At 42.9% G+C, this 23,623-nt stretch overlaps 1 protein-coding gene across 1 annotated transcript in view; it reads right to left on the minus strand.

Moving 5' to 3' along the window:
- Positions 1–23,398, minus strand: part of SGK1 (serum/glucocorticoid regulated kinase 1) — a 113,005-nt gene extending 89,607 nt beyond the window's left edge. The window contains exon 1 of the mRNA XM_060616718.3: positions 23,035–23,398. Coding sequence (XP_060472701.3) covers positions 23,035–23,103 — 69 coding nt within the window. The 5' untranslated portion in view covers positions 23,104–23,398. The remainder of the gene's footprint in view (positions 1–23,034) is intronic.
- Positions 23,399–23,623: the final 225 nt, after the last annotated feature.

A 23,623-nucleotide genomic window follows, 5' to 3' on the forward strand; every position in this document is an offset into this window, starting at 1 on the left:
CGTCTTATCTCTTCTCGCAGATCGGTCATTGGAACTGGGGTCACTTGGGTCACCCCTAGACAAGACTGTGAGTAGGGATTTGTCTTGGAGACATGTGTAGATTTCTATGATAGCACCTCAGGCTTCCTGAGCCCCCAGCCAAGTCATCAGACTCCCCCCCACGCTGCCAGGGGCTCAAGCTCCCAACTCCAACCGTGTCTCCCAGTAGTGCCCTGGGGTCCCCCCTAGGAGGACCGTCACTGGAAGAGGGCTTGGGGCCATTGCTACAGGAGACCCCAGGTGGGAGCTGGGAGCATGGTCTAAAGGGGACATGGTCTGTAGGTGGACAGTACTCTGATGGGTTGGGACCAGGCTCCACACACTTTTCTCCCAGAGAGGCCAGAACACCAATGGCAGAGGCATTGCATAAATGGGGCCCAGAGGGGCTCCTATTGCCCCTGCCCTGGGGTCAGCACCATCGCCTGGGCTCCCTCCCACCTCATAGATGGCCTTCCACAAGGCAGTGGTTCTCAAGCTTGTATCAGGATCACACGAGGCCATGTTAAAACTCAGATCTCTGGACCCCATTTCCTGAGTTTCTGATTCAGTAGTTTCAGGGTGGTAACCAGTGTTTGCTATTCTATCAAGTTCCTGGGTGAAGCTGATGTTGCTGTTCCAGGGACCCCACTTTGAGAATCACTGCCCCAGGCCTTGCACAGTTCATGCTTTTCCCCCTCAGCGTCCTTCCCCTCCCCCTTCAAATCACAGAGGGGTTTCTGAAGCCCAGATATCCTCTCTTTCCTCCAGTTAATGGTAATAGCCAAATCACATCTCATGCATGAGCTTGCGAGTGGGGTAGGGGCAGAAAGGGAGAGAGAGAATCCCAAGCAGTGCAGATCCCGACACAGGGCTCAAAATCAGGAACCATGAGATCATGACCGGAGTCAAAATCAAGAGGCATGTGGCCCTGATGCTTGAACCAACTGAGCCACTCAGATGCCCCATGCTTGAACATTTTCGATGGCTATTATTTGTTAGGTGCTTGTGGAAGCACACACGCAAAATAGAAAAGTAAAATGGGAGACAATTAACTTTACTAAAGGCCAGTAATCTTTTTGAAAGTGATATAGAGACAAAATCTGCTGAAAAATAAATATCAGAAGCAGGGCATTCGGATTGACTGAGAGAAAGGAGCTACTAAAGCATTTGCCTTCCAAAGCAGACTGCCCGTTTCACCTGTAATGCTCTTAGAATGAGGGTGCCACCCACTTTTCCTGATTCCGGATTGACTCTAACGGATAAAATAGTACGCAAGGTGAACCAAGGCAAAAGGTTTCGCGGAGTGTCTTCAGATCATACAGGCCGAAAACTGGCCCGCAAGAGACAACATTTGACCCAGACTAGAAGGTCAGAGGTTAACAGGGCCCAAGGGATCATTTAGAGCCTTCTGACAGCTGGGGAAAATGAACATTGATTAAGCTAAACAGCTTGCCCGAGTTCCAACAGGCGCATGTTGGTCATATGACACGGTGGTTTGGCATCTGACAGGCTGGAATTTGGATTCCAGCTGGAATACTCGTTGTGACCTTCCTCATGTTACTAACTCCCCGGGCCTTGACATCCTCCTTTACCAAATGGGAATATTCTAGTAATTGACTGGGAGGCTGCAAGGACCAAACAACATATGTGACCGTTAATATGCACCTAATTAATCTTAGATTTTACTCCCGTCCTTTCATTCAGATTGAGAATCAGAACCAAGAAGTCTGGCCTTCTCGGCTTGTGCTTTCTTACATGTGCAACCTCTCCTCCACCAGGGTGATCTTACTCTCGTCTTTTCCCTAATCATCATCACATTCATCATCACTCTCAGATGTCTACCTGTAGGACAGAATAGTCATTGTGAGGATTAATAAAGATAATATTTGTGAAAACACCAGGTTTACGCGAATGTACATTATTATTAAAGGCTGCACTGATTTGCCACAAGGCCATTCTATTGGCTACCAAATATCCTAAAATCCAAATGATGTACTGAGAAGTTGTTTTGCTTTGCTTTAATTGGATTTTGGCTGCCACATATTATCATTGACTATGTAAAATGCGATCATTTATGAATGATGTAATATCCGAGGTTACAGAGTCTGAGTCTCATGGTTCCCCATTCTAGATTCACAAATATTTCACAAATGAGTCCTCAAATAAGGACTCATTTTAGTAAAAACAACGTCAAATTTCTACCACCGATTCCAACAGCAATGGCCCAATACCCTAGAAGAAGCTTTCTGTTGTTGAAGGCCTATTGTATCCCCGACACTGTGCAATTATTGCCCCTTATAGATGAAAAATACTGAGGCTTGGAAAAGTTGCTTGACTTGCCTAAAGTCACACGGCAAGTAAGATCCAGAATCCAGGTCTGACTCCTCTCAGAGTTCTACCTACTACCTCCCATTGTCGCTCCACGGAATGTGCCGGGCTCAACAACAAATATACAAACACGTATCCCGGCATCCCATAACCGCACTTGAGTAATTATTTCTAACCAAATTTCTTTGAGCTTGGGAATAAACAGAAACACCATTCACAGATACAAGCACAATACAAGGTATTTGGGAGAGGAGGTTATTTGTTCTAGGCATCTGCCACACTCTGCTCCTTCTGAGGAAAACACACACACACACACACACACACACACACACACTAAAATGACTTTGTCATATTGGCCACAACCCACTGAAATACAAGTAGGCATTTGGCATGCGGGCAGGCTGCTATGGGCTGCTGTTGCCCTATGGGAGGGGCTAGTATGAGAATTCTTTCCCTACTTAATCTTCAGTAGCAATCTGACAACCGTTTCATTGTAAGCCCTTCAGAGAGAACCCTTGGTCAGGAGCAAGGTGAAGGCTGAGATGAACGTGAAGAATTGGCAAGCATTTCAAGGGACAGTGTAGAGATGAGTTTGGTTGAAGCCAAAAACCCCTATGGGAGAGAAACAGAAAGCACAGCTTCAGAGAAGTTTGAAACTAAGCATCATTTCTAGGTGTAAAACATCGTTTCCATGAAATCAAGTTTTCTAATTGGCAAAGAGGTGTTCCCATACCATTTTGTGATGACAAATGTGTTTGTTCATCCTCAAAGGCCCGTTAACAAAAAGATGAATGGATATACAGGGTTGCCATGGGGGACCCTCTATGAAGACTTGCTCTCAACCAGAAGCCAGCCCAAACAAAATAATCCATAAAATTACAAATGTGGTATTGGGAGTCCTAACTACCAGAACAGCTTGGTATCCTAATAATGTTTCTCTGTGTTATGTTTTCTCTACTTTTAATCATCTTCCGTGGTCTATGTCTCATCATCAAGGAAGATCGAGTTAACACTAGAAAATGTTCATAAGCAGGAAACCACACTTTATTCCATCACTCAGAAACCATCACTCAGAGTAGTCAGTGTCAGTTATAGCAACAGATGTTAAAACGCACATAGTCACTACAAAGGCTCTTTTTAATGCCAGTTTAGTTTAAACCTTAACCTCCGATTTTTTCCACAGATACAATCAGAAACCACAAGGACCCTCTTGTCCCAATGCTCCTGCCACACACTGCAATAAAAGTTCTTGTTTTGGAAACAGAGAAACCTTCTGAATCAGCAGTCATGGGCCACTCCGTTTGCCACGGTCATACCACATGTTCAGTGCGTCAGCCTTCTTAGGGTCCAGGCAAGAACCTGTCCCCATCCACGCTACCCGTTATTTTCACTGTGGAATCTTGGCTGCACATTTCAGATGGCAAGTAGGTAGTATACTAAAAATTGCAAACCGCTTTTTTAAAAAATCCCTTTAGAGAACGGCAAAGAATTTAAACACTATAGTGAGGTTGAGCTAGTGTTTGTTCTCTTCCGTTGGGACGATCAGCAGATGTATAACTGAACAAACATTCACTATGCAGGAAGGGTATAGTCGAAAAGAGCGCGGGTCAATAGAAATAAAATGTGAACCACACATGTAATTTTAAATGCTCCACTAACCTCAGATGGAATTACTTACAAATACAATTTATCGAACCCAACACATCCAAAATACTATTCCTTCAAAATGCAATCAACATAAAATTATCAACGAGGTATTTCTTTTTTTTTTTTTTTTTGTACTAAATCTTTAAAGTCCTGCATGCACTTCACACTTCCAGCACATTTCCATTCAGAATAGTCACATTTCAGGGGCTCAACTGCCACATGTAGGTAGGGGCTACTGTGTTGGACCCTGTAGTCCAGTATTTGGAAGGCACAAAAGCATAAATGACTGCAGTAAAAGCCCTATTTGGTTTAGGGAGAGAAGGAAATTTTCCATGGAGAAGACGGCATTTGAAACTGGTTTTCTGGGGGCGCCTGGGTGGCTCAGTCGGTTAAGCGTCCGACTTCGGCTCAGGTCATGATCTCGCGGTCCGTGAGTTCGAGCCCCGAGTCGGGCTCTGTGCTGACAGCTCGGAGCCTGGAGCCTGTTTCGGATTCTGTGTCTCCCTCTCTCTGACCCTCCCCCGTTCGTGCTCTGTCTCTCTCTGTCTCAAAAATAAATAAACGTTAAAAAAAAAAAAAAAAGAAACTGGTTTTCTGAATAATAGTTATAAGTCAGAGAGATAAAGAGTGTAGTTCACGCTGAGGAATCTGTAGAAGCAACAACTTGGGGGGAGAGAAATGGCGGGGAACTGCCACTCTGTTAAACAGAGTTTCTCGTCATGCTTAGGGTAAGAGCACGATTCCTTAAGGAGGAACATGAGTTCCTACTGAGGTGTTTGTTTGTTTCCTTTCACTTTACTCTCAAACTTACCCCCAAATTCAGTCTCTCTGCTCCAGCCTTGCCGTCTAGATGCTGTCTCATAAACTCCCCACCTCTCCCCATTCAGCTCTTTGCATAAGCAGAACTTTGCCTGGGACTTCTCTGGTTTGCCTCATCGTTGCTTCTAGCACACAGTATAGTGCTCAGCAGACAGTCCTCAGTAAATACATCTGAACGAACAAATAGATGATTGCAGAGGACATGCAGGGAAGAAGACGGGAAGGCAGGAAAGGTCCGACTGGGGTTCTGCTGCTGAGAACCTTAGGCGCTAGCTTATGGGTTTGAAATGAATTCTGTGAGCAAGCCAGTCCCACACCTGTCACTTGCATATTCAATGCTGATCTGCAGCTCAGCCATATGTGGGATGGCTTGGAGTGAGGCGAGACAGGTAGTGGAAAGCCCTGTTAGGAACCTTTTGAGGGAGTCCAGATGAGCTACAGAAAAGTGGGAGGCGGTGGGGGGGGGGGGGGGGGAAGGAGATGACAAGAATATAAAATGCATTGAAATTATGAAAGAAGTGGCTTTAAAAAGTTTTTAGCACTAGGTATAGCTGACCTTATACGTGAAACTGGCCACGTATTCGGTCAAGGGTTCTGATTTGGCAGTCACTTACATATTTCCATGTTCTAAGAATCTTAGAAGTATTACCAATACATCTTCACGATGATCAAAATGCCAAATGTTTCCCATCTGAAAGAATACAAGAAGACCTAGACAGGGAAATTAAATGATAGCACCATGGCCACAAAGCTCATTCTCTGAGTCATATGTTGTCTCCCAAATTAGATAACTTGTGTTTTTCTAGGCGGTGTTTTCAGCTAAGCTTCGTGTTTTCTGTCTGAATGTCTCAGAAGAAGGTGAGAATAAGGAGGCAATATTTTTAATTTTTGAAGAATTAGCTCTAGCAATTTATACTATATATAGACAATATAAGATGGCTCATAACTTGCCAGTTTCTGATAAGCTGTAAAAGTCTTTCCATTTCATTGGGGAAGATTTGTAAATGTTTAAGATCGTAAATAGTTACAACTAACTAAGATAACACTGTAAAGGAGTCTTAGACTCAAAATTTCACGAGGTTTTGCTGCTCATACTGTCCCTAAACGGTGGAAACTTTAGATTAAAGGTACACAAACGTTTTCGAAGATGTATGTTTATTTACTGGCCAAGCTACCGTTAAAGAAAAGAAAAACCAGCTAGGCTGTAAGGTTGACATTACAAAGTCAAAACAGCCTTGATAAGATAGAAGCTTCACTTTAAAACCATTTGTTTTTGTAATGGATATATTGAACTTTGATATCAAACCTGTAAACCTCAAGATTTGATAATGTTTACTTTATTTTTTTTTAATTTTTTTTTTAACATTTATTTATTTTTGAGACAGAGAGAGACAGAGCATGAATGGGGGAGGGTCAGAGAGAGAGGGAGACACAGAATCTGAAACGGGCTCCAGGCTCTGAGCTGTCAGTGCAGAGCCCGACGCGGGGCTCGAACTCATGGACCGTGAGATCATGACCTGAGCCGAAGTCGGACGCTTAACAGACTGAGCCACCCAGGCGCCCCGATAATGTTTACTTTAATAAAAACTTGCATCTTAATATCAAAAGATCAGAAGTCAGATCGCTTTCTAAAAGGTTACAATTGGGCTTGGAATCCACACGGATTATTTTTTGTGAGTTATGAAAAGTAAACAGTATAAAACCATACCCAAGGAAGCATCGATATTAAGGTGATTTATCGAGACGTCGGAGACATAACTCAGATGTAATTATCTGATTTTCAAAAACTAGTCATCTTTACTTCCTCAAATGGTCTCATAATTCTTTGATGACGCACAGCAGAGAAGCGTTTATGTCAAACTGAAATGTGGACAAGGAAAGACAAATGGTAGGTCTGAATAACAATTTGAGATGCCAGTATTCCTCTTGAGGATTTCTTATTGACTGCACTGGAGGAATAAAGGCATCCAGTTCTTGGGAATTTAGCAGTACACATTTCAAAAGCTCTACTTTTGAACCCACCGGTAATCAGAAGGAAGGTTTAGGTCTTTCTGAATCTTCATGGAACTCAGGTCCTGAACAAAAACAAGCAAGAAATCCGATAGCGGTGAATCCTATCCTGGTCTCCTATCTCACAACCCCCTCCCCCACCCCCTTCTTATCTATATTTTTCTTTAGCCATTTCCCATCTAATAAAGTGTGTTTTACTTTTTTTTATTGTGAGAAACCATGCATGATATCATACCATTTTAATCATGATTAAATATGCAACATTTGTACATTCACGTTCGGGTACAACCATCACCAGCATCCATCTCCAGAACCTTTGCATCTTTACAAACAGAAACTCCCACCAATTAAACAGTAACTCCTCATTCCCCTCTCCCTCAGCCCCAGCTCCTGGAAACCAGCACTCTTCTGTCTGTCTCTACGAATTTGACTTCTCAAGGTACCTTGTGTAAGTGGAATTAAGACCTTATTTTGAGAGCTACGATGAACCACTGAAATGTGTTAAGCACGGGGATATCATGCTCCAACTTGTGTTTCAGAAAGCTCTTCTAGACGGCAGTTTGGAGGGCTCTGTGGCATAAGATTGGCAGCAGAAGGCCAGCTAGGAGGTGGTGGCCGTTTTCCAGGGAAGACTAAAGGTGACCTGAACTAGAGAAATGGCAGTGCAGACTGTCAGTGAATGAATGGAAATGGGAACCAGAAGCTATTTAGAAGGTGGACTTGACATAAGAAGATGCCCTTCTACTCCTAGACTGAAGAATCTGAGAATGCTAGCACGAAAACAAAACTCCATCCCAAGTCTCTGACGTTTCCTATGATAATAGACAGTGAGTTTGGAATGGCCCAGTGAAAAACCATAGCAGTTGCCAGAGAAGTGATGTGATGTAATGGAAAGAGAAGCTCAAATGTTGTCAGCTGTCGTGGGCCTTCTTATCTGCGTGACCACGGAAAGTTACTTAACCTGTCTGACGCTCAGCATCCTTGTTGGTAAACCAAAGCTACGGATACCTGAATTCCTGAGTTGGGAGACACGAGGGAGAGAAACCATCATTGGACAATTTTCCAAATGAAAGGCTCTGAAAATGCTACTTGTGCGAGTATATTATGACCACGCAAAGGGAGAGTACTATGAGTCAGTATTTACTGAAAGTTGAAGAGGCGTTTGAAGAAAGAAGTCTATGCAAATTATAGTACCTGGATAAGCTCTATGGGTCACGTGGAACTGACAGCTAGGTACAGAAACATGTAGAATTTAGCCAAGTGTGGGGTAAGGATGAGGAGTGAACAAAGGAGGAACTATCAGGTGGAAGAACAGTAAGAGTGATGAGATGGGGCCCAGTTCATTCTTGAGCGACTAGAGGTGGAGAGTTATGCCAAGGAGCGTAAGGGATAAGGTCAAATATGCTGGATGTATCCAGAATAGGGAGGACTTTCAAAATCCAAAGTGGTCGGTTGGCAAACAGTAAAGTTCATAAAAAGTATGGCCCCTAACATTATTATTATACTTTGGTTTAGTAAATCACTTAAAAAAGATCCCCAATCTGGAAAAAAAAAAAAAAAAAAAAAAAGATTCCCAGTCTGGAAATACTCAATGTTTGAATACGTCTGTTTATTTTTGTTTCAAAGAAAGAATTAGGCCATTTCCTTCTGACAAGGTTTGGGGTGACTTTTCCAATCTCTGTGACGTTTTTGCCCTAAGGTAGATGGGGATGAATAATATAATTTAAACTGAAGCATATTAGCATCCGCTATTTTCTTTTTTTTTTTTTTTAATGTTTTATTTATTTTTGACAGAGAGAGAGACAGAGCATGAGTGGGGAGGGGCAGAGAGAGAGGGAGACACAGAATCCGAAGCAGACTTCAGGCTCTGAGCTGTCAGCACAGAGCCCGATGTGGGGCTCGAACTCACAGACTGAGATCATGACCTGAGCCGAAGTCGGACGCTCAACCAACTGAGCCACCCAGGCGCTCCAGCATCCGCTATTTTCAAGAGAGCCCCAAATACCACAATTCTTCACAAAATAAAATGCTTCAATTCCAAAAAAAATAAGAAGAAAAATAAAGAAAGAAAAGAAAGAGAGGAGAAAAACAAAAGAGTAGAAATCTGAAAGTAAAAAAGCGTATTGCCATAAAGAAGGAACTTGGCTTCTAAGGTCAAGTTTGCCACTTCTCTATATGGCTCTGGAGGGGTTCCTTCTTTTACTGCCTTGTTTCCTCAAGAAAACTTACTACTATGGGAAAGTTGTTAATCTGTCGAAAAGCGCTGTGATTTCTTTATGGGAAAGTTAAGGAGGAGAAAGGCAGGGAAGAGTAGATGTAGAGACAAGAGTAAAGAAGCCTTATTAAAGGTCCTGAAGATAAAAAGAAATCTATTTTAGAAGTAAATTCAATCGGATGTGTTAATGGATTGCATTGATGTTGGAAGAAAAGAAGGAGGAATAATAATTTCTGGCTCTAACAGAGCAGTAGATGGCAGTTTCATTTATTGAAATGGGGAAAATAGGGAAGGAACCGAATTAGGTAGGAAGGAAAATTAAGAGTTCAGTTTGGGACAGGATTAATTTAAGGTGTCCATGAGATATTTCAACAGGAATGTCAGGTAGACAAATGGGAACAGAGATCTGATATTCAGTGAATGGATCATTTAGGAAAGATAAACAGATTGCATTTAAAGCCTGGGAATGAATGAACTTAGTGTGTTGCTGGGGAGGGGAAGGGAAAGGGAAGAATGTGTGGGGAGGTGAGAAAGCTGGAGAACCAGAGCGAGAGGGAAAAAGAGAGAAAAAGGTGGTAAGAGGGAGAGCGGCCAGTGAACCAAGGTTGGAGGCTGAGCCACTCCCACATTAGAAGAAGGATAGAACAGGAAGAGGCTGAAAGGAAAGAGGAAAACCTAAATACTGCTGAGTCACAGAAGCCAGGACTGAGTTCTCCTGGAGGGGGTGGGCCTCAGGGAGGCAGGCCCAGAAAGGGAAGAAAGCAAGATAATGATAGATAAGTGTCCACATGACAAAGGAAATGCCTATGAAAGAGCTTGATCTTAGAGTTAAAGAAAACCTAGGGACAGAATGCCTTGCCACGCAAGTTTCTGAGTCTTTAGTAAGAAATATTTTCATGAAAGTGGAACAATAAAAAGATTATTTAAAGACTATTTCAGAGTGTTCATGAGTGACAGGGGTTGTGCTTCTGAATATTCAGATGGATTTCAGGTCTTGACTGGGTGGTGCACGAATTAGAAAACAAGGCTTGGCATTACGTTCAGATAGAATCTCATCAGTAACTGATCATATGCTGGACATAAGGGTTTGGGTTTCTGCTTCTCCCTCAGGGCTTTATGTACATGGAACCAAAACAACGACAACAACAACAACAACAACAACAACTGCTACTACAAAGTAATTTGGCATCGTTCGATTTATTAAGATCCTGTACAATCCTTCATTTCGGCAATGAAGCCGGACCATTGCCGTTGCTCAGGGACAAGTATCAACAGAAGAAGAATTATGTTCTCTAGTTCCTAAGTCTCCGGAAACCGCTAAATAACTCAATAAAAGTGTAAGCCTGCTGACCATGAAGAGGTCTTTTGAGAAATCACCTTTAAACGATAAAATCCAAAAGCAAAGAGTTTAATAGCAGCACATCTACAACTAGACTCATGAGTAAAATCACGACCAAGACCATAGCAAAAAGTGTACAATCGCAGACGAAAAAGCTAAGCCATAATTTTGAGGCTGCCTTGATAACACCTTACATGTTTTGGGTGCTAAATATGTTCCGGATACTAGGGCTAAATGCTTTACACACATTCTGTCATTTAATCCTCTCAACAGTTCTATGAGTTATGCGTTGTTATTAAACCCATTTTGCAGATAAGCCAATATACTCAGACCATTAAATAGCTTGCGCAATGTTACAAAGCTTGTCCGTAATGTAGGTAAGAGTCCAACTGGGTTTGTCTGATCCCACACTAGAAGTTCTTAACATCTTTCTCCTATGAGGGTTTGGGTGTTTCTACTTTTTGAATGTAACTGAAAATGTTTGGATTATAAAAGGTTAGAGATAAATTCACTACAGCTGGGTACATTTTGGAAAATTATGCTATGTTTTAGTGGAACCAATAGAAACATTCTATAATTTCATTTTCCCACTCTTCTCATTGAGAGGCAAAGTTTATTTCTTCTCTTGAATGTGAACTGGCCCCGTGATTTTCTTGAGGAATCAAATGCAGTGAAAACGACACTGTATAATTTCCAACACAGAGCCTTATAAGATGTGCGCCTTCCACCCCTCTCCTGAAGCACATCGTCTTGAAAGCCAGTAGCCTTCTATATCCGACTGTCTTAAGACCATGATGCTGTGAAGGAGCCCAAGCTACGTGGAGAAAGAAAGAGGCCAAAAGGGGAGAAATGAGGCTCCAGATATCAGAGTGAAGCTTTCTGGGACTCATGGGCCTGGCCTAGCCACCTGCTGAGCGCAGCTGAGAAATAAGCCAGCCAACGACATGGAACGGGACCATCCTGATGAGTCAACCTGAATTCCTAATTTATAGAAGCATGAGAAAAACAAACTGATTGGTCTTTTAAAAATTTTTTTACATTTTTTTTATTTTTGAGGGACAGAATGATACAGTGCATGAGTCAGGGAGGGGCAGAAAAAGAAGGAGACACAGAATCCCAAGCAGGGTCCAGGCTCTGAGCTGTCAGCACAGGGCCTGACGTGGGGCTCAAACCCATGAACCATGAGATCATGACCTGAGCTGAAATCAGACGCTCCACGGACTGAGCCACCTAGGCGCCCTGACAAACTGTTTTGATCTCTAAGTTTTGGTTATCTTGTAATGCAACAATAGATACTACAATTCTGGTACACTTAGACAAAATTTGGAATATTGTATTTTAATGGGACAAACAGAAAACATTCCTAGAGTTTACTTTGAGTCCAAGTTGCCTATGTTTTATACCTGAGATAATAAACCTACGGTTTAAAAGTTAGCTCTGTCTGATTCAGTTGTCAATTGCATCTGGTCTGAGGCAAGTATTTTCAAGACGAAAAGCTAGTAAAGAAGAGCTTCATATTTTAGAACTAGATTTCTTCTGTGTTTGCTGTTTCATCACCATAGCAATACATTCGTATAATACGCTGTCTGACTTTTGAAAACATCTGAGGCAGTTTACAATGAGATACACATAACAAGAGAGTTAAAATAAAAATACAAGATTAAAACCAAATTTAGCAACTGAGAAGTTATTTCTAAAGCTCTGTCTAATTTGTTCATGGAAATATACCTTTAAATTTAGCTTTGCGTTTCCTGGCAACTGAGGCAAACCTGTGGGATTCTACCATGCCGAATGTGATTTCTTTTAGAAAAGAAAAATCTTTAACCTACTGCGAAATTTTAAGAGCAATTTCTCATGTGGACCTCCTCACAGGGAGTAGTAAATGATAAAAGAGGCAATGACTTCAAAAGCAATGCCATTTGGAATATAAATGTGTCTCAGATTTGAAGTCTTAGCATCTGCCTCTTTTTAAAACAAAACAAAACACAACGGAATAGAATTTAAAGGACTTGTGGGTTTTTAGTGTTAACACCTCTCTTCTCTCCCCCCCTTACATCAGAATTTCATAATTGCCTTTTGCTTTCAATAGGGATACATTGATACCCTCCAGGTGCAAAGCTCAGAGGAGGATCTATTTATGAGCAAGGGAGGGCACACACCCCTTCCCTCAAAGAGATCATGGTGTAGGAGGATATTAATTAATGTTAAGGACATTAAAAAAATTAATGTTCATTTATTTATTGTGTGAGAGAGAGAGAGAAAGAAAGAGAGAGAGAGAGAGAGAGAGGGAAAACGCAAGTAGGGTAAGGACAGAGAGAGAAAGAGGGAGACAGAGAATCCCAAATAGGTTCCACGCCATCAGCAGAGAGCCAGATGTGGGGCTCAGACTCACAAGCTGTGAGATCATGACCTGAGCCGAAGCGACTCAGCCACCCAGGCACCTCTATGTTCCAGACATTTGTTCAATGTGTGATTACAGATTGACAGGTGTCATTAAAAAAAAAAAAAAAAAAAAAAAAAGGACTGGGAATTCCAACTGGGAATTCACGTTGGCTGTTGGTGACGAGAAATCACCTCCCCTCCCCCCCGCAAAAAGGGTGAGTTTCAACATTTAGTCTGAACCCGCTGTTTCGGGGATAATAATTTTAGGAAGGGAAGCATTGTTAGAAATAGTCACGGCTCTGAGTTTTGGAATCGAATTAAATGTATAATGCAAGTGCTACTTGTCAAGATAAGAGACGAAAAAAAATGACACACTCTGAAATTCCATCTGATTGAGATTAAGTCTGAACAGTTACTCTCAAAGGCCTGATTTGAAGCATTGATTTCATGTTAGAAGACTAATTATTAGAAATGGCTACCCCAGCTTATTAACGGTGGTGTGAGTGTGGGCCTTTCACAGAAAAGTTGACTAAGAGACAAAACCATTAGAAATAACTGTTTTGCCAAAGCTGATAACTAAGGCCCTGTATACAGGAAGTGCCAGGTCCTAGGTCTTATGTAACATTTCATCTTGGAGCTCAAGTGGATGAAAGAGAAAGCAGTTATATCGATATTCTTTGGAGAAATTCATTTACACATGGTTATTATGAGTTGTAAGCTCTTAAATGCTATATTAGACATTCTATCAGCCATCTAGCGCCTCAAGCTTTATTACGTAAAAACTCAGCAGCAATTTTTCCCCAGTTCTACCCACATTGCCAGCTTTAGGACCATTTTTTAAGATATTCTTGCCTGCCGAACGTCTGTCTCACCTGAAATTCTCCAGTGTTACGGATTTTCTGCAGTCTTGTTTCCCTGGACTTACTAATAATTTTGACAAAGTGAAACTTTCTGCTTTAGGAGCCCATTTTACTGGGGATTTTCCATTGAAGATGTAAATGAAGCTGCCAGGGTAAGGAAAAACCTCTCTTACAGGTTGAATTATGGCCCCTGACCCCCCAACATACGTTAAAGTCTTAACCCCAGAAGCTCAGTATGTGTCTGGAGGTAGGATCTTTAGAGAGGTAATCAAGTTAAGAGGAGGTGGGCGCCAATGAGGTGTGACTGGTGTCCTTATAAAGGTCCTTATAAGTTGTCCTTATAAGAAGGGGAAATTTGGACTCACACCCACCGAGGGAGGAAGATGTAAAGACACAGGAAGGAGATGGCCACCTACAGGCCAAGGAGAGAGGCCTGGAAGGAAATCCCGCTCTCACAGCCTCAGAAGGAAGCAGCCTCACCGACGTCTTGATCTCAGGCTTTCAGCCTCCAGAATCGTGACACAATACATTTTTGTGGTTCAAGCCCTCCCGTTTGTCATTTTGTTATGGGAGCCCTAACAAGCTAGCACAACCTTAATGGCCTTGTGAAAATCAAAGATGGCTTCGAGATGCTTTCTCGCTTCTTACCTAAAGATGGATGAGAGTCTGTAATTTCCCTCCATGAGTGAAATGCTATACATGTCTTTGATATCTCCTAACTCTTTAAGCTTTATCATGCCATTAAACATACTCTTCAGTAGACTATTCAGATTTTCACTCCCCTTTTCTTGTTAATCATAGTACACTTGACGTAAACGACATGAGTCTTCCTAAGTCAAGCCCTCCAACTTATCACAATTTTTTTTAATTACTTACATCTCGTGGTTAAAAAACGCCAAGTTAATCATCAAGATAGTTTAGAGGTTGTTGCTCAAATCTAGCTTCTGCCTAGCCTAACTAAAGAAAAACGTCACTTTATTATCTGCTTTAGAGTATAGTAACGCATGAAGGCATAAGGCTCTAATTCTGTCTCACTTTTATTTGGTGGAATGTCAAATACCCCTAGTTAGAAGCCGTGGAAATCATGCTCGGCTTTATTTTAATTCTTACTTCCCCTCTTTGTCAATACCCTATTTAACCAGGTAATTCTATTACAGTTACACATGATGCCTTCCCCCCCTCCCCCAGCCCCTTGATTACATTCTCTTTATGGATTCATTAAACATATCTTCTTGATCTCTGCCCTCAGGTCCTCTGCCCTCTGCCTTCCTGCCCTCAGGAAGTCTCTATTCCAGGTTTCAGATAAACTATGTGAGACTAGAGAGAGAGATCATTTTTAATGTGTCTATTTTTAGACTGCCCCTCCACTGTTGGACTATTTAGCCTTACCTTGTTCTTCTTAACCACCCTTAAAGCTATACACTCATAGCTTTTTTTTCTCATAAATTTTTGGTGCGATACCATCAAAATTAGTACTGGTCCAGAAAGGTTCAGGATTCAAAGGAAATGCAGTCGATTTTCAGAAAGATCATTCTACGGATCTATGGAAAATCTATGGAAAAGATTATATTTGTGACTAATAAATACTGAAAACACATATTCTTGTGTATTTTTAATTCCCGAACTATTAACTTTAAGTTTTTTTCCTTGGTATATTTTATTATTCTTTTTTATTTCTGTACATATTTTTGAGTTTATTTATTTTTAGAGCTGAGAGCACACGCGAGCTGGGGAGGGGCAGAAAGAGAAGGGAGAGAATCCCAAGCAGGCTCTGCACTGTCAGCGCAGAGCCCGACTTGAGGCTCAACGTCACAAACTGTGAGAACATGACCTGAGCTGAGACTGAGTCGAATGCTTAACCAACTGAGCCACCCAGGCGCCCCCTTGGTATATTTTACGGTTGGTCCTACATGGACTTAAGTCCTAAAACGTTTTAACTATTGGGGGAACCATTTCACCTGGCTATTTCTAGAAACCAAAATCTTGATCTGTCGAGGTCTTCCATACTGGCTGAGCTCAACTCTAACAGACTCAGAAATGGAAAGATATTCCTGGAGCCAGTGGGTTAGGAGAACAAGAGTTCTGTTTTCTATAGGATGTGAATCTAGGAATATTTCACTTCAGGCTTTTGTCTCTATTACCTTGAAGTGAACTTGTCCTGTAGAGATGAGAGGTGGAAGAAGAAGGAGGAGGAGGAAGAGGGGGAGGATGGAGAGGGAGAGGAGGAGGAGGAGGGGGAGGAGGAGGAGAAGGAGGAGGAGGGAGGAAGAGGAGGGGGGGAGGAGGACGAGGAGAAGGAGAGAAGGGGAAGAACCACATGGTCAGTCATTTCCCCAAGCAAATGGCATTTTGGGTGAATGCCCTGACCTAGGAAGGGAAAATAGATCAAGGTGACCCCAATACTATAAAAATAGCTAAGTGGACTCTTCCCAGAAAAAAAAAAATCACAGCAGGAGCTGTAAAGCAATTAGAGTAAGATTTTGGCATCTTGCGCTACCAAGGGGGAAGATTCTCCTACCGCCCTAGTTACAGCCTTGATTTTCATTTCCCTTTGTTGTAAATACTTATGAAATCATTTTACAATGCTGGGGAGCAATAGGTGTGAGAGGAAACAAACTATAATGGTAATTCTTTCTCCCAGTGCGGAGCAGCTACAGAAGGAAGCCAGAGCAGCACCTAACTTGCCTTGTCCGCTTTTCCTATTGTCTTCTCCCTCACCTCACCCTCTTCTTCGTCCCACACGTAGTCTTTTAAAATTTGTTAGCCTAACTCTACAGTCTGCCAGAGACATCTGGCCACCCGCCCGCTAGGATGGCCCTTAGACCAAGGGCAGGGGTGCATCGCTATACCTACCTTCTTGTTGCTGGGCCAGGAGGGTGACCTGAGAATAAGGGCCGGACCGGTCCTCCCCGCAGGAAGGTCATGAATCTCCAGAGAGGTTGTGCAAAGAGTTAAAGCTCTTTGGGGAAACTGTTCGCCCTGTGAACTTAACCTTCTTAAACCCCATGGAAAGGAGAAAGGTCCCCATCCTGGTGTTGGTGAGAGGCCAATGAGTCCACACTCAGACAAGCTGGCGAGCTGAGATCTAAAGCTCTAGTTAGCAGGCAGGGAGCAGCATCCTACTGGTAAGTCAGTCTTCTCCTTATCTGCCAATGTTAAGAATGTTGATCTTTACTACTTAATTTTGTGGGACTTATTCCTGAAACTTAAAACTAGTGAGCATTAAAAAAAAAAAAAGACACTTGAAAAAGTCTGCCTTCACAGTATTTCTTCCAGTGACTATCTTTAGCTTGACCTAAATTACTAATTAAGTTTTTCTATCGATGCAATCCTCATACTTCTTCCCTTTGTGTTTTTCTAATCAGACCTCTTCAAATGGGGACATGCGTTTCAATGATTCCCTACCCCCATTTTGGTTTTGCTTTATCTCGTTAAGTAGATCATCAAATGTGGGTGAGCTCAGAAATATTTCTTACTCCAGTGTTATATATGGCACTTCAGCACTAATTCTTCAAAAAAGGCAACTTTCAAGGAACTCTGCTATACTTTCCATTCAAAACATTTCCCAAGGTCTGGAGCCGAGTGAGAGCGTAACTAGCATAGGGCTTTCTCGAGAACTGCTCGGATGACAAAGTGTGCCTTCGCACCCGCATTCTGTGGGACCGGAGACTAATTCCCCAGCACAACCAAACCTTGCCAGCCAAACTTGCCCCTGCTCCAGGCCAAACCCCCAAGGTCTCGGAGACCAAAGCGGAAAAAGCATCTTGAGTTCTGATTTTTCTTCACCCTCTGTGGCTCCTAAAACCACATTGAAAAATGAGGAAAAATAATAATTGGAACGGGGTTTTGAAAATCGTAGGTGGGAGAATATAGAACGCAAATATTATACAATGCTGAAGTCAGGTCTATATTAGCATAAAATAAAAATGATTAGTCAATCTTACTATATCTGTGTTGTTTGGCCCAACAGGAAAAACATTATAGAATAGGAATTGTGGTGTAGGCACTGCATCAGCAAACAAGATGGGTTCAAGTTTCCTAGGCACCTGCCGGCTATTGAGCATAGCGACAACTTGTCCTTGAACCCGATTTAAGTTATTTTTCAAAGTCTTCATTTATTTATAGTCCATATCCAAACAGAGAGGAAACTAAAATGCATGAGATTCTAAGTTATCAATTCGGTTACAAGAACGGGGGAGAAAGAGGGCAAGTAAACGACTTAGGGACAAGTTAACAAAAGGATTCATTCATTCATTTGGTATATACTTTCATTTAACAAATTTGGTTTGACAAGTAAAGGATATGGTGAACAAGGTAATGGGTTCTCTGACCTTGAGGACCTTCCTGCTCTATGGGCACTACAGGTGAGTAAACAGTCCTGATATTACAGTGCGGGGGGCGGGAAGCAGGACCATGTGCTCTGCTGTTGGAGCGCACGCAAGAGGGACTCAAATAACTCAGATTTTAGCTACTTCTCAAGAAAGCACAGTAGAAGCCAGTAGAGTCTCCCCCGTGGTTCCAAGAAGTATGACCAAATATTATCTTGGAGACTTCAGATTTGTTGGAAATCATTCCTATTACCCTTGGGAGTCACTTGGAAAATGTTAACTTTCCAAACCTATGGCCAAAAACTCCACACAAAATCCTGCCTGGATCATCCTCACGGTAGTTTCCACTGGGGAGAGCCAACCCTGATGCAGTGAGTGTTCTCATCATGGCGGTGCACTCCAGAGGTGCAAATGGAAGACTGGTGGGGCTAGAGCTGACCTCTTGAGTTTGCATTCTGCTGCCCCTCCTCATAGCCCTATGACCTTGGACCAGTTGCTTAACCTTCCTGAAGCTCAGTGTCCTTAGCTGTAAGATGGGCATAATTGTGAGGATTACAGCAGCAAAGTGCTTTGAATAGTGCCTGACCCTTAGTAAAAGCCCAGTAAATGTTAGCCCTCTGGGAAGACATGAAATGGTTCACATATGAAGGGGACCTTTAGTATCATTCTAATTCAATGCTTTAAGCAGACATAATAGAACAGTAAAGGGAAATGCTCGTAAGGGAACGCTGTTCACGGAACCAGTTCAGAGGAGCTAAACTTCACCCCTCAGCTCTGCCAGAGTAAACATCATAACCAGGCTGAAAACCTTTGCTTCGTTCCCTGACGTTTTTAGAGAAAGGAGGACCCCAGGGCAGTCATAGTCCTACCTTTTCACTTCTCCGACCACGCTGGGTTGGTTAACGCCAACAGGCAGCATGTACTAGTGGTTAAGGCTGTATGGACACTGGAGCCAGGCTCTTGGATCCAAACCCTGATTCTGCCACTAACTAGCAGGATGCACCATTTTCTCCACCTCCGTACCCCTCAGTTTCTTTATCTGTGAAATCGGAATAACAACAGCATCTACCTTAGGATTTTTGTGAGAATTTCCGTATAGGTAGCATACTTAAAACCTCTTAGAACAGTGCCCAGCAATGCTAGTTCTGCATAAGCGATACCTATTATAACATTTGTTAGTAGTAAAGAGCAACACAAGGAATTGCTTAAATGAATACAATGTGAGGAATTGTCTACATGTACAAAATCGCGCGATACCGAGCCCAGACAGAAGTATCGCGTCAAAGCTGGTGGTCACGAGGCGGTTAACTCTACGAAGACAAGAGCTGGATTTTGTTCCTGCTCTATTTGTTTAAAAAACAAACGGACAAGGCGTTGGACAAGGCACTGAACTAGTTAGAGGACACAGTGAAGAGGAAAGCATGGTAGATCTGGAAGGGAAAACCCAACGTGTGAGGAATGTTTAGCTTCATCCTAAACTGAGTACGTGTCTCACCTCCGTGATCCTCAGTTTCCTCATCATTGGAACAGAGAAGTCAATGAGGTCATTCTAAGGTTCACTCCAAATCCAAAATTCTATATGGCTAGCTAGCGTTTGAAATTTTACAGAAGACAGTATAATTATGGCTGTAGAAGTCTTTTTTACATACCCGGTGTATTTCCAAAAAGGATTATCAAGTTGGAGACAATACCATTTGTCTGTGTTTTCTGACTCATAATGTGAGAATCTGAACTATGAACAGATCTTTAAATCCATGAAAATGGATTCTCTTTAGTGAGATTGATAACTTTTAAAGCTCTTGGATTGTGGGAGTAGAACTGATAAGGACATTTTCCCATTCATCTTAAGTGAATTTTTAGAGGCTCTGAGAATAAAACATAATCCATAGGCATTTAATGCTAACTTATCATTAACACGGAGAGAATTAAAGTAGGACTCGTATGGAGTTTAGCTTAGCAATTCTCAACTAAATGAAATTAAGCTGATTTGGTTGAGCTTTTAAGACATGAGAGTGGAAAGCATAAGTCCAAAGGATTTGGGAGAATAGCACCAAGCCTGTCTTCCGACTGTGGGCTGGAAAGGAGCTTCGAGAGACTTGTCTGCTAAGGATCGGCTGCCTTTGTAGGTTTGATACATTAGGTAGAGACACAAAGATTTCACTTGGAAGAAAAAAGATTCTGTGGTGGAAAATAAAAAAGGTGGGAGGACGATCTGAAATCAAAAGTCTGGATTAGGAATACAGACTTTGGGTTAAATAAGGTTTAAATTTTAGCTCTGCTACTTTTTATCGACGTCAGCTTGGGCTGGTTGTTTAATGTCCCTGAACCACACTTTGCACATTTAATAATATCTCTTCCTTCATAGGGTTTCTGTGAGGATTAAATGAGATAATACACGTAAAGTACTTGACCCTTAACGTCTAGAACATAGGAAGCACTCAATGAATGGTGGCTATACTTACTCTCCTAAATGAATGATGGGGCAGTTCGTCAATATTCCTTTTCCTTGAGCTTCTTTATGCTCCCTTTGGAATGTCTCAGGGGCATCAGAAGCACTATTTAAGCCTTCTGCAATGACAATATGGATCCAGACCTCAGTCTTTCTCGCAAGCCCTAAAATACCTATGTTTTTTTTTTCCCTCCTAAGATCTATTCATGGTCTTATGTGGGCATTGGACAAAGGTTCACTTTGTAAGACTGTCCATCTAGGTTAAAAATAAATATGCAGAAATGTGTGGAACTTCAACAATAGAATATAGGAAAAATGGATTATTCTTAGCTGAAAACAAAGACATTCTAGTATATGAATGTGTATGTAAATGGATAGAAAAAGGCTGGAAACTATGAACATCAACATGGTAGCAACAGTTACTTCTGGGGAAGATTGGGGAAGAGGTGGGATTCACCTCGGCATAGTATTAATGTTTTACACATTTATTTACCTGTTGGCTGTATGATTAAAAACCAAACAAAAACAAAACAAAAAAGCAAAGCCCAAAGCAAAAGTCATGGTACAAAATGAAATGCACTTTTAGAACAGAGAACCTGTATACCAGTAGACAAGAATCAAGGAATTTATCTTTGGGGCTGTTCATGACTTCCAACAAAGTCACGTTCTGCTGAGTTTGCTGTCCTTGAGGGGTAAGGAGACCAGTAGGGTGGGGGCGGGGGTGGGATTTCTGATTCTATCTCCAGCGACTGATAAACCCAGGTTAGAAGGCAGATGAAGCTACCGGCCAGAAAATCTTGGTATAGACCTCTTTCTCTCTGCCAAGTACTCAGAAAAACACACCTGGCTGGTTCTTTGCAAAATTCAAGGTCAATAGAGGTGCCAGCTGAAGACTATTGGTAAATGTTGCTTTTAAGCAAAAAGAAACCAGATGATAATTTATGTACCTATTCATACATTTTGATAGCAAAGAAGATAAGTGACAGCTTAAAAAAAAAATTCTACTTGACAGCTACTTGGTGGATAAAAAATATCTAACTGAGGACTTCTAAAATATCACCCTGGTCCCCCCCCCCCCCCCCCCCGCCAATACCACTAAGTTAATTAATTAATTAAAAGAGAGTGAAGAGTTTAAGCACTGAATTATGGGCTATGACTTCATTTCTTTTTTTCTTTTCTTTTCTTCTTTTTTTTTAATTAGCAAAACATTTTTTTTTTTTTTTTTTTTGGTGTTGGAAATTCATTTTCACAGAGGGCCCATTCCTTGGAAAGAAATATTTTGACTACAGGGAACACCAAGGAACACCGCAGAGCCCTGAGAAGTTGTACCGACTTGTCAGGGTTCAGCCTGTGGTCTCCAGTGCTGAGGGATCTCCAGGAGCGATGGTAAGGACAGGGTCGTTTTGCTTTGGTTTTAATGCATACGTCTCGACCCATGGGACTTACGGGAAGGTTGGGTTTTACTGATGAGAATTCAGCCCAAGGGAGCCTGTGCTGGCCCTCTGGCCAGGCCTGACTTATTGCTCTCAGCACTACCTTCCCAGGTGGCCCATTTGGTGCAGGGAGGTGGTCTGGCCCGGTATGCGATTCATTGCATTCTGCTGGAGGTGTGTTAAGTGAAAGGCTGTGTGTCAGGCACAGGACAGAAAGGACCTGAATGAAGGGAGAGAAGAATGAATGGAGAGAGCCATTTTGATGGAATTGCCCTAGGGCATTAAGTAGGACTGGGCACCTGGGGGGCTGGAGGAAGGTTCTGTGGCTTAAGAAACTCTCCGTAAGAATCAGTCACCGGTCCCTTAACAATCATACATTTCTTACCTCCCACTTGTGCATAAATCTGCCGGTTTACGCACACCAGCAGAGTGACTATCACAATGAACTCGGCTTACTGTGCAACACACGGAAAAAGACCTCTCCCTTCTCTGCTTATTTATAAGCCAAGTAATGTTAACACTGTCAATGGAAGAACAAGGTACCTGAGGAATAAATGTATACGGCAGCATCACCCCATATTGTCACTTGAATTCAGACTTCCCACTGTTCTCGCTGAAAGACAGGCGTTCATACCCAACAACATTGAGGCCACTTGAAAGAGAGGATTTAAAATGCTGGATTCCATCATTTCTGCAAAAGGTCATTCTAGTCCTTGGCTATTTTTACCATAGATAGAGACTCAGCAAGTTATTGGCTGAATGGATTTGGGAAGCCAGACTGCTTCTGACTGATGAAGATGGTAATGCAGCATTGGAGACCCAGTCCATGAAAGGTGTGGAAAAAGTTGAACCTTCAAAGACGGGAGAGAGGGGAGCTACTGACTTAGTAGTCCCCGACTAAATTGTTAGCCATAACTGTATCCCTGGCCCATTCCCTTCGAAAATGCCTGGAATCTGGTGGCTCGAACCCTCTTTAAGGCATCCGGGCCCACCCCGCCCCCTCCTCCCCAAACAACTGTTTCTGGGCGCCCCCACCCACAAATCTGCATCAAGGCAGGTGTATTTCCCAGCTGGACCACTGCTGCCAGAAGCTCGCCTTTCCTTCGGGGTTCCGCAACCAAACCTTAGGCTCGCCCCGGGGCAAGCAGTCAAAAGCATTTCAGAGAAGGGGAGAAAACAAAAGAAACACACAAACCCTGTCCTTACCCGCTTCTTAAAAAATTGGAAGGCTGAGCATTTCTTGACTGGGAATCCATTCATGTCTTTGTTTACCATTTTCCACCGTAGGGAGTTCACAGTTATAGATCCAGGGTGGCACCGCCTGGTTAGCGCATCTGGTGCCCGGCTGCCCTCCCGGAGACAGTTGATGAAGACGGAGCGGGATGGAGAACCTTAGCGGGGCTCAGGTCTTCACTCGCACATTCTGCGGCACGGCTACTGCAGCAACCTCTCCCCACTTTCAGCGGCCGCCGGCAGTGGCCTCGCTCTGCCCATCGTCGCTCCGAAACGCGGGCATCGGGGGCTGCCGGCCCCCGGGGCTGCGGCGGATTCCGGGGAGATGCTCCGCGGCTGGCGAGCCGGGGAAGGGCGCCCCCCGGCCCCCTGCGCGCCCCCCCGGGTACCTGGCGGCTCTGCGGCGGGCGCGCCGGGGCCAGCCGCTCGGCTCCAGGTGATGCGCTTCTGGAGGCTGCTGGGGAGGAGAGCTGTTTTTGATCGTGCAAGTTCCAGTGGGAGCTGTAGTTAAGCAGCCGAGGGAAGGAGTAAGAAAGAGCAGAAGCCGGAGGGAGGGAGGGAG

This window comes from Panthera onca, chromosome B2 (assembly GCF_046562875.1).
Source record: "Panthera onca isolate mPanOnc1 chromosome B2, mPanOnc1 haplotype 2, whole genome shotgun sequence".
Classification (NCBI taxonomy): domain Eukaryota; kingdom Metazoa; phylum Chordata; class Mammalia; order Carnivora; family Felidae; genus Panthera; species Panthera onca.